Here is a 10,070-nt window from a genome sequence, read left to right as displayed (position 1 = left end):
TAAAAGTGTTGTGAGTATGAAAAGTATTGTAAAAGCATTTGTAAATTTTAATGTACAATTGACATGGTATTTGCATATAATGATAAAAATCAACATGGTAGTGGGGTGGTGGCGGGGGTAATGGTGGTGAGGTGGTGGTGGTGGTGATTGTAGCGGGAATAATAGTAGAATGGTGGTAGTGCCAATAGTAGAGTGTGGTGGTTGGGGTGTAGAACTACAATGGTGGTAAGGGTGGATGTAGGGGCGGTGGCAACGTTGATGGTGGCAATGGCGGTGATGGTGGGTGATGACGGTCGCTGTGTTCTCCAATTAATGGATAAAACATGTGTAAAAAGATAAATAATTTTGTTTCTAAAAAATTAGTGAAGGTATTTCTTAAATGCAATCAATGTTATCTAAACTAAGTAATGAGCGAGATGACTAAACCTCACAATGGGGCTAGTCATAATAATTTGGTTCGAATTCACTTTTGACAAAAATAAATCTAGGACTTTTACTTATAACTGAAAATAAATATCACTAGATTGGATTACTAAGTTGCAATGAAGATATTACGTGAATTGAAAATATGCATTAAAGGCTCAACTCCGTTTTTTATGAAGTAGCTTTTAAAAATTCTTGCCTAGAGGCAATAATAAGATATTTTAGTTTTACCATACATTTTTTTATTACTTAACGTTAAAGTGAAGCAGTTTCTAGTGGAAACAAAGTAATACCAAACGGAACCCAAATTTGAACCTATTTGTTACGTATAGATGACTACAAAGTCTCCAAATCGAGTAAATTTTTTCAAAAATGGATGCTAAAAAATAATAAAGAGAATCCTCGATTGGAATTACAATATTTACACAGTAAAATATCACGTTGTCATATAAGAAAAAACATAGTATTCTATTATTAAAGTGCTAACGACATCGCCGAAAACAAAACAAGAAAAACAAAAACCAGAACAAAGTTGAGAAGATGGGCGCACGCGTGGGGCTGAACAGTCGAGGGGACCGGAGAAGGATCCAAAGTGAAACAGTGAAATGAACGATGCATGGATGATGGTACGTGCACGGTCTGGCCTTTTGCGTGTGGGGTACGGTACCCTTCGTGCGACGTGTCCCTACCCTACAAATTAGGGCCGTAAAATGAGCAGCAGCAGTGGAACTCAATACGGAAAAATTGTGGCCAGAGTTCCTTGCGATCTAATCCCAAGGAAACTGTGGGTTGAAAACCATGTCGTTTTGTGGATGTTTTCAAGTTTTGATTGCTATGTGAGTTCGTCCAGTACATAAAAGAGTCGATGTGACCATTTACACCCAAGTACGATCTATCTTACATTCTTCTTTCGTTTGTATAGTTTCATTTATTGTAATGCCACCCCTTATCTTTCTCGCCTTTTTCACAAATTTTCTGCAATCATTCGATCTAGTGACAATAGTTTTGACTTTGCTAAAAGAGGGCATATATTAAAGTCTTTAAGACGAATGATGAACGACCGCGGTTGAATACAAATATATTAACGAGATAGACTTTCGGGGGACAACCCTTAGTTTTGGGGCGGTGCTATCCACCCATCCACCCATTTTTCACTTCATTCACACTCTATTTTAATTTTTGTCATTTAATCTTATTCAACTCATTCGATCTGACGATCTAAAATTACTAGGAATGGGTAAGAAGTAGTGTGGATAGTACACGCCTAGTCTTATTGGTCTTTGGTTGTTTTTGGTAGAAATTTCAATTTTGCTTTCGTTTTCTCCTTTTGGTATGTTGGAGGCCCAAACTCAAATAACACAAAACGTACACAAGGCTTAAGCCCATCGAGTCCGCTACATCCAGGCCCAATACGCATCATGTCTAAAGTCGATCATTTGATTTGAATCACCCATTTGATTGGCATAACACATCATATGTGACGAGAGAGACAAAGGATACGAAAGATTGTAAACTTTATCTCCTTCTAAGGGTTAGAATCCGCGGGCTCTTGGTGCTTCGAATTCGACTAAATTGGATTGCTAAATGTAGTAGGTTAAAGAAAGACATGACGAAAACAAACATTACTTTAGAAGATGGATTACGCGTGACCGACAAATTTCCTTCACGTCTAATTACTCGTTATGGTTTAGAAGTGAAATTTTATCTAACGTGCAATGAGGTTTATGATCCAATCTAATCCAAGCAACCGAAAAGACAACAATAAATTGCAGACATACCCGATAGGGAATAGTACTTCAAACATAGGAAAACGAGAAAGAAATATTCACAATATTGATAAACAGAAATCCATACCTGGAGTGTCTCAAAAAAACCCCACAGTCGTCGTTTGAGACCGGTGATAATCCTTGATCATACAGGTTCACAGACAAGCTTCCGAAAGAAGTGGAACAATTATCAGGAAGCAAACGGTAGCTTGCGAACATTAAACTTCCAATATTCCAAACATCAATTCATCCAAATTTCCATTTTAAAATGACAGTGAACAGCGTACATTGCAGTAATGTTATTTTAAGGAACGATGAACCTTTACCATGCCATTACACACCGCTTGCATATAAACGGGTCCATTCCTTGGCTGCACGGATCAAGGAAGAATGCATTAGCTTCAACGTTGTTGATTGACATTCAAATAATAGGTAAGCTGGGGGAAACCAGTAGTAAGACAAGCGAGCGATCAACACACCTGTTTCAACAGCTTCGGCCTCATTTGATTTCCAATGCTTTGCGATGTTCTCTGAGAGTGGATCATCGGGGTTTGGGGCACTCAAAAGTGCCTGAATACTAGGGAAAAAATGATAGCAACGTTGTCGATAATTCAGTTTCAATTTTAACTTAAAAAGGATATGGACTCCAATATAAAAAAAAAGAATTAACCATACATTACAGGAGTATGAACTTTCACTAAAAGTTATAGTGATATTTTACCCTGTGATACACACAGATGTATGGTTTTGTTTTGATCACGGAACAGGTATAGATTTACGACAAAGACAATATGAAAGCATAATACCTCAAAAGTACAGTTCGAATCTGGAGAGCAGGACTCCACTTATCTTTCAAAATATCTAGGCATATCCTTCCCAGCTGGATTAAGAAAACCGTGCATAAAAGGCATGAAATTATTTGGGGAAACTTTGAAAGTGACGAATGGGGGAAAAACCATATGCACAGCCTACCTTGTCAATGTTAGGATGATAAATTTTGGTGAGAAATCGAACCTGATACAACGGAAAAACAAAATGATTACTTGATCAACATAAAATAAAGAATGTTCGGACGTCTGGGGGCATGCTTAAGGAAGAAAAACAGGAGCCTTACACTGCAAGACCAAATCCACATCCTTACACATGCAAAATCAATAAACAACGACAACGAGTTGCCTTAGGAAGTCTAACAATTTCAGGTACCATGTTGGGAAAGGCCAGCAAACTATTCAACCGCACACTACCAAATGTCACCTATGTGAGCATGCCACAATTGACAACATTTGCCAGTAAAGATGAAAATATGCAAATTATTCTTAGAATATGTTTTTTTTATTAATCTAAAACACCATCCATGCAAAACTATTAACTAATGTTCTATCATCATCAATACTTGCAATATATTCAATAAAATTTGAAAGTATTCCAGTCCATAAATCATTAACAATAAGAATCACAGTAGTCAAAAAAGTGTCAAATAAAAAATAATATTTATTCATAAAAGCCAAATGACTTCAGCTATTTAACTTCTTTATCTTTTGCAACATTAAGAATTGCCTCTGAGATCCTAAAGATCCACCCCCAAATGCATTATATACACACATACCAAACAACAATTTGTCATCAGTAAATAGAATACCTGGCTTTAAAAGACTACCCTGTTTCAGAAAAGTTCTCAAAACACATACAGCTACTGTAGGCAAAAACCGCACATAACAGAAAAGCACAGAACCTCATAAAGTGTCATCAGATTGCACAATGAGAGAATCATACGAATGAAACAAAACTATGATGAAATCCATCACAACCGAGGAACAAAAACTGTGAAGATAAAACCCATTTCATCAAATAAGGGTATAACTCCAGATATCTGAAGCAAGAATTAAAAGTGCTTCTGTCAATTGAAATGTTTTATTTCATACTCTCCCTCAATCTTTTAGCTGTTTGAGATTGTAATACTGAAAAATGACTTCAAATCAAAGTACCTTTGGAGCAGCCATTGGATATTCTTCAGGCAAAAAGAGTTCCAACTTGAAAACTCCTCCTGAAAAGAAACAAAATATATGATGTTAAATCTACCAATTATGTTGGTAAGTGACGGAAAAGAAAACATAGGAATAACAAGAAAAAGGAGCCATGTTAACCCATATTACATTCCTAAAACTGACATTTGATAGTTATGTTTCTGACTAAGAGTATAAACTGTAGTAACCAAGTGGCAAATATAACAGCATATAAGAATAAATAAGGCTATCATTTCTCTCAAGCTGAAACAAATCAAAGTATACTGTCACTTGGCACAAATGTAAAGAGAAATTTTCTCCAGTGGTATACACTGAAATTGATGGTTGGCTAATATTTAAAATAGCGGAGTGGTGACTGGCTAGAAAGGCTATCTTCAATAATCTAGCTTGGTTTATTGTACTTGACACACAGTTGTTTGACGTCAATGTTATAACCCTCTAACAGGCCAACAAACACATATTAGATAGACAGGCGGTACATAAATGGACTACACTTTCCCACAGTATGAGCGACATACAAATTTGCCAAGGTGAGATATAACTCTCCCCAATTATAGGGATGATTACTACATCATCTCCTCAATTAGCCTGCCCTTCTTAGTAGCAAGATCTCCTCCTAGCCATCCATTGCAACTAAATCCAAAGCATTCCTGTTTTGCTGTACTTAGTCCTTGGGAATATTGCAAAAATCACTAGTCGCTCCATGACATTGTCTAGCTGGGCCTAGCTGCATGCATTTGATGATTGTTTACTTCATATATATATATATATATATATACTTCCTAAAGAAACTGCAAGGGAGATTGATTATGCCCCCTCAGCACAATGTAATCCCAGGGAACCCCACTTGTTACATTAGAAAATGGACTCTTTTCGTACACAAGAGTAACGATAATCTCAAAGATAGAAAACCTTCAGCGATCACTAACCACTATGTGGCTCAACAAAACAATCCAACCTCCTAGTCATTCCTCAAAAATACTCTGACATACAACAGAGTCCTTAATTTGTTCCACCTCACTTTCACATAAAACAACACGAACACAATCATCCAAACAATAAATAGTCATCATTCCCCCAATCAGAGTTCCATCACGCTTGTAATCCTAAGGTAGAGCTCAAACTTATAAATTTATGTGCATATAAAAAAATTTTCAAACAATAAACCTTCTGTAGATGCATTTTTCTGAAATTTACTCAAACAAGTAAAAGATTTCAAACAATAATAACCAACCAGGTATGGATTTCGTGGATAACGTATTCCACAAATAAGTCAGTCCTGTTATATATACCTTCATAAGGAGATTGTGTCGGGCCAAGGATCATCACATTGAAATATCGCATATTGTCTTCTGACGGTGAAGCACTAATTCCCGGAGCTGTAATCACATTTCACGGCATCAAATAGTAAGGAAACCGCAAATAACCCTTTAGAAATAAAACCCCAACAAAACTATCAAATTTATATTACATCTAAAGCCTAAAAAAAACTATCAAGCTCACATTTGAATTGCTTTACAAGACAATCGAAAATAACTTTAACCACAATTTCAAACTCCAGCTCTAATTAGCGGGAAAGAATGAATCACTTACCAGGTTCACTGAGGAGACGTTGAGTTTCCTGTTGGATCAGAAACCCAAAAGCAAAAATTGTTAAAAAATTACCCAAAAATCAAAACAACAAAACCCTAAATCCCCATTTGGTTGCTACGAAATTCTATGAAAAAAATGATAAAGATCGAATCTTTTGAGGCACATATCACAGTAAAAATATTGGATGAAATTACCACACACAAAAAAAAAAAAAAAACAATTCAAACTTCCTAAATTTTCGTTTCAGGAGACGCATACAGAGCTGTCGGAGGTAAATTAAAAGAGGGATCGCCAAGAAGATTGAAGGGCGAACCTTGATGATTCGTCGGGGAAGATTACTGTTCGCCATTCGAAGGTCGATTGCAGACTACGCAATGAGGGTTTTGCAGAGACAGAGAGATGGCTTTTCTTCCTTTCTCTCACTAGGACGAAGAAGTAATCAAAATAAAGCACTCGGTTTCCGAATATTTTACGTGTTTTTTATTTCCTTGAAAAATAAAATAAAAAAGGGAATGATTTGACTTGTTTATTATTCTTTCTCCTTTATTTTCTCTTTCATAAAATTATTCTCTTCTATTTTATTCATCTTTTTTCCTTTTAATTTGTTTATTATCCTTTTCGTTTTCTGCTTTGAGGAGCTTTCTGCAAACCCGATAAATTTGTAAACGAGTAATCAGTTTAGTTACTTCTTTTTTATAAAAAAGTTTTAATGATAAGGGTAACATAAAATGTAAAATGAATAGTATCATGATTAATTTTTTAGTGTAAAAATGTGATTTTTCGTTAAAATAAATAGTATCGTGAGCTTTTCGTTAAAACTTTTTTTTTTTTTCATTTGGATGGAAACTAGTTAAATAGTTATGTTAGAACAAGTGATATTCTATTTTAATTTGCATTAACGAAACCTGAAACATAACAGGGTTGCGTGCAATTCACCACTTGTAAAATTTATAATCGATCGACTTGATTCAAAGTTTAAATTGTCAAAAAGTGATCCATAAACAAAAGTATAGGATGTTTTGATGGTTATTTTGGTGATTTTATTAAAGGACTCGTTATGTTCCGACCACCATTTGATTATGTTAATTCACGTATATGATTTTGACTTTTGACCGGAAAAAAAAAAAAAAAAAAAAGATTTTGACTCCATCTTGGCTAATTGCTAGCCGTTCTCTTAAAAAAAGAGTATTGTTAAGGAGATTAAATTTCTAAACAAAAATTTTATAAACCAAATGATTTGGAACCAATGGGAAAAGGGTTGAGCAGACGATTATGGTGAGTGATTATAAATAGGATAATGCTTGTGTCTTCTTATGAGGATTTACTTGTCCCTTACTTATGATTAATGAATCTTTATTGTCTGAATATCATAATTGGAATGTTCATTCTCTTTATCATTATCTAAAGACATATTTGCAAAAAATCATTCAATTTCTAGATCTTTTAGTCATCATTATGTGTTAAACCAATTAACTGTTTTGGTAACAAGTAGCATTTTCATGATGAACCGTCTATTTATTTTATGCATAAGAATGACAAAAATCTCCAAATTGAATAACTTTTTGCATATATGATTTTTAGATGATGATAAAATAAAATGAACGATTATAATTATGATGTTCGGATGTTAAAAATTCGTTAATCGTAAGTTGTAGAACAAGTAAGTCGCTCCATGAAGGAGGCGCAAGCACTATCTGTTTGGTAACTGAACATGATTGATTATTGCACACTCATTTTTTATTTTTGTGCGATCACATCCTCATTATCCAAACACTAAAGTTCGACTTCCCTTCACATCATTCACATATCATATACATGCAAGTTCTGTGTACTTTTTACATGCAAAGGTACAGAAACTCATAAAGATTATTCTCACGTTCAAACATACAAACATGCTTAAGTTTCGTCGGCCTTTCTGATTGGCAAATAACACTGATTTGATCAACTGCTAGATTTAGCAAAATTCTGAGGCTTGGATCGGTATTTTATTGATTGCGAAATGCCGAGAGTTAAACCCTAAGCGACGAATGACAAGAAACACAAAAAATTGTGTGGTTATAATAACTTGATAGGAATATATCAGAAACTTTTTTCCCTGTTGTCCTTTTTCTAAAATGATATTGATGATCGGTATTTTAATGGTAAACAAATTTGTAGTTATCATATTTTACGATGTTTGTGAACTAATTATATGTACATTGCAGAGCAAATGCTTGTTTGTTACAACACCAATGTATGTAGAGAGAGCGGAAGATAATATAATGGAAGGAAATAACATTAGAAAACAAACTCGGACGGTCGCACAAAAAGTGTGAAATCCTAGAACACCCCCAATTAAATTCCTAATTCGAGTGTTTAATTAATGGCGTCCACAAGTTCGATCTTTCTCGTATATCAATAAACGAAGGAAAAAAATAAAATGTTTGAATTTGAGTCGCATGAAAGCTTGTATACAAATCGTAATTATAAAAACCAAAACCAAAAACATAAATAAAAGCATCCAGTCATTTTTGTTCAAATTAACTAGTCCACTAATATCAAAATTAAACCTATTATTGGAGAGATTTTTCAATGTGCAAAGAATATTCCGGTACATCAAGTGCAATAATATTGGTTGGAAACTTGATAAAAAAATATTTTCAACTAATTGTATTATGATGGACCAACACACTGAAAAAATTTCTCCTATTATTGGTCATGTTTGATTGAGTGTTTCTATTTCCGACTCCCACGTTATTTTTTTTTTCTTTTTAATTTCTTCTAAAATTAAATACCAAAAAAGTAAAAAATTGTAGAGAATTGGTGTATGATTAGATATTGGGACGGTTATAATTTCTTCCCATGAATATTATATAATTAAGTAGTTTACATTGTAATGAGGACGGAGAGTTCAGTTATACATGATCATATACTTCATTGATCTTCAGTCTCCTCGGGGAACAATTCCTTAAGAACTGCCTCACACTCTGGTGTACTCTCCTTCTTCATGAACCCAAGGGGGTTGGCGTAGCGAGCCATGGCCTTCACACCATTGTTGTGAGTGAGCAAAATCCTAGCCTTCTCGATGTCGAAGTGGTCAGCGCAATCACCGGTTGGGCTGCTCACGGTCCTCACCTCACAGATTTGCTCCTCAAAGTTCTTGTCGGCGGGCAGACTGTAGATGCCATTCTTATCGGTCTTGCCTTCGAGTCTGTATACCATTGTACCATTTTCACGGCTTCTGCACTCCAAGGCTACCGTAGCACCTGCATGCATGCAATTATTTTTAATTTTAACACATGCGTGGATAGTATAGTATTACGTTAAAGAAATAACTTGCAGCTCAAATGGTTAGAATATTTACCATGTAGTTATGAGTTCAATTTCATATCCCGAAATATAGTTTGTTTAAAGAAAAAGAGACACCTAGCATTTCAAGTTTGAGGGACAAAATCGCTTTGAGATTAGGGAACAAATAACGTTCACATAAAACCATCTTCCTTTCGTTTCATAAACCAAATAACATTTGATCATTTGTGAAAAGAAAATTGAGAAGCCTAATATATGGAGTCACTAATGAATAGACAAAACCGAATATGTATGTAATTTTGGATATGAACGGATAAATCGGAACTTCAAGGGCAGAGGTGGATGCTTTTGATTAACCAATTGATCTACGAGCCCCGGCCATGTTGATGTAACTACTAGTTAGACTATACTACTTACCGTCGAGGGGTGTGCTGAGTCTAGTCTCGAACTGGACGCGGCATGGGTCGCAGTACACCTTGCCCTCCACAAATAGAGTTTCGATGTCGGCACCGGTGGTGGCGTATGCCAGAGAGTAGAAGCAGGACAAGGTGACGAAGAGTGCTGCGATACCCGAAGCCTTGGCCATTTTATTTCCCCTCGACTGGCGTAATGAATTTCTTGTTTCTTTATTATATATGGTGTTTGGTGTTCCCCCTCGTGTTAAGTTTCTTGAAGGAAACCAGAGTCTTTTATAAGTGAAAGAATTTAGGGTTGGTTAGTATTGTGTGGTAATTGTTAGACTTTCTATTTTAAAGTACGCGGAGGGAGTCAACTTACTTGTTATTTTCCGCAATTTTTTCCCTTTCAACTAAAATTTGACAAAAAAAATGACAAAATGATAAGGGGAGAATACAAATGTTAGGATTGCATGCGGTGGATTTCTGGTCTAAAATCTGACAAGTCATTGTTGAAACTTCAAACATTTGGTAAATTGAGAATACCAATGTTTTGTAATACATTTTTCAAATTTCAAATG

At 35.2% G+C, this 10,070-nt stretch overlaps 2 protein-coding genes across 2 annotated transcripts; both read right to left on the bottom strand.

Annotated features, from left to right (window-relative positions):
• Positions 1-2,237: 2,237 nt before the first annotated feature.
• On the bottom strand, positions 2,238-6,270 carry LOC137742057 (ubiquitin-conjugating enzyme E2 35). Its single transcript, XM_068481799.1, has 8 exons — positions 6,120-6,270; positions 5,807-5,834; positions 5,506-5,592; positions 4,175-4,233; positions 3,162-3,203; positions 2,996-3,069; positions 2,669-2,766; positions 2,238-2,560 (listed from the first exon to the last, which is right to left on the bottom strand). The coding sequence occupies exons 1-8, from the start codon at positions 6,153-6,155 to the stop codon at positions 2,523-2,525; spliced, it is 462 nt and encodes a 153-aa protein (XP_068337900.1). The 5' UTR covers positions 6,156-6,270; the 3' UTR covers positions 2,238-2,522.
• Positions 6,271-8,547: 2,277 nt separating this feature from the next.
• LOC137743904 (olee1-like protein) lies at positions 8,548-9,746 on the bottom strand. Its single transcript, XM_068483834.1, has 2 exons — positions 9,512-9,746; positions 8,548-9,051 (listed from the first exon to the last, which is right to left on the bottom strand). The coding sequence occupies exons 1-2, from the start codon at positions 9,678-9,680 to the stop codon at positions 8,720-8,722; spliced, it is 501 nt and encodes a 166-aa protein (XP_068339935.1). The 5' UTR covers positions 9,681-9,746; the 3' UTR covers positions 8,548-8,719.
• Positions 9,747-10,070: the final 324 nt, after the last annotated feature.

The sequence above is a fragment of the Pyrus communis genome, chromosome 8 (assembly GCF_963583255.1).
Source record: "Pyrus communis chromosome 8, drPyrComm1.1, whole genome shotgun sequence".
NCBI lineage: Eukaryota > Viridiplantae > Streptophyta > Magnoliopsida > Rosales > Rosaceae > Pyrus > Pyrus communis.
This window is presented reverse-complemented; position numbering and strand designations above follow the sequence as displayed.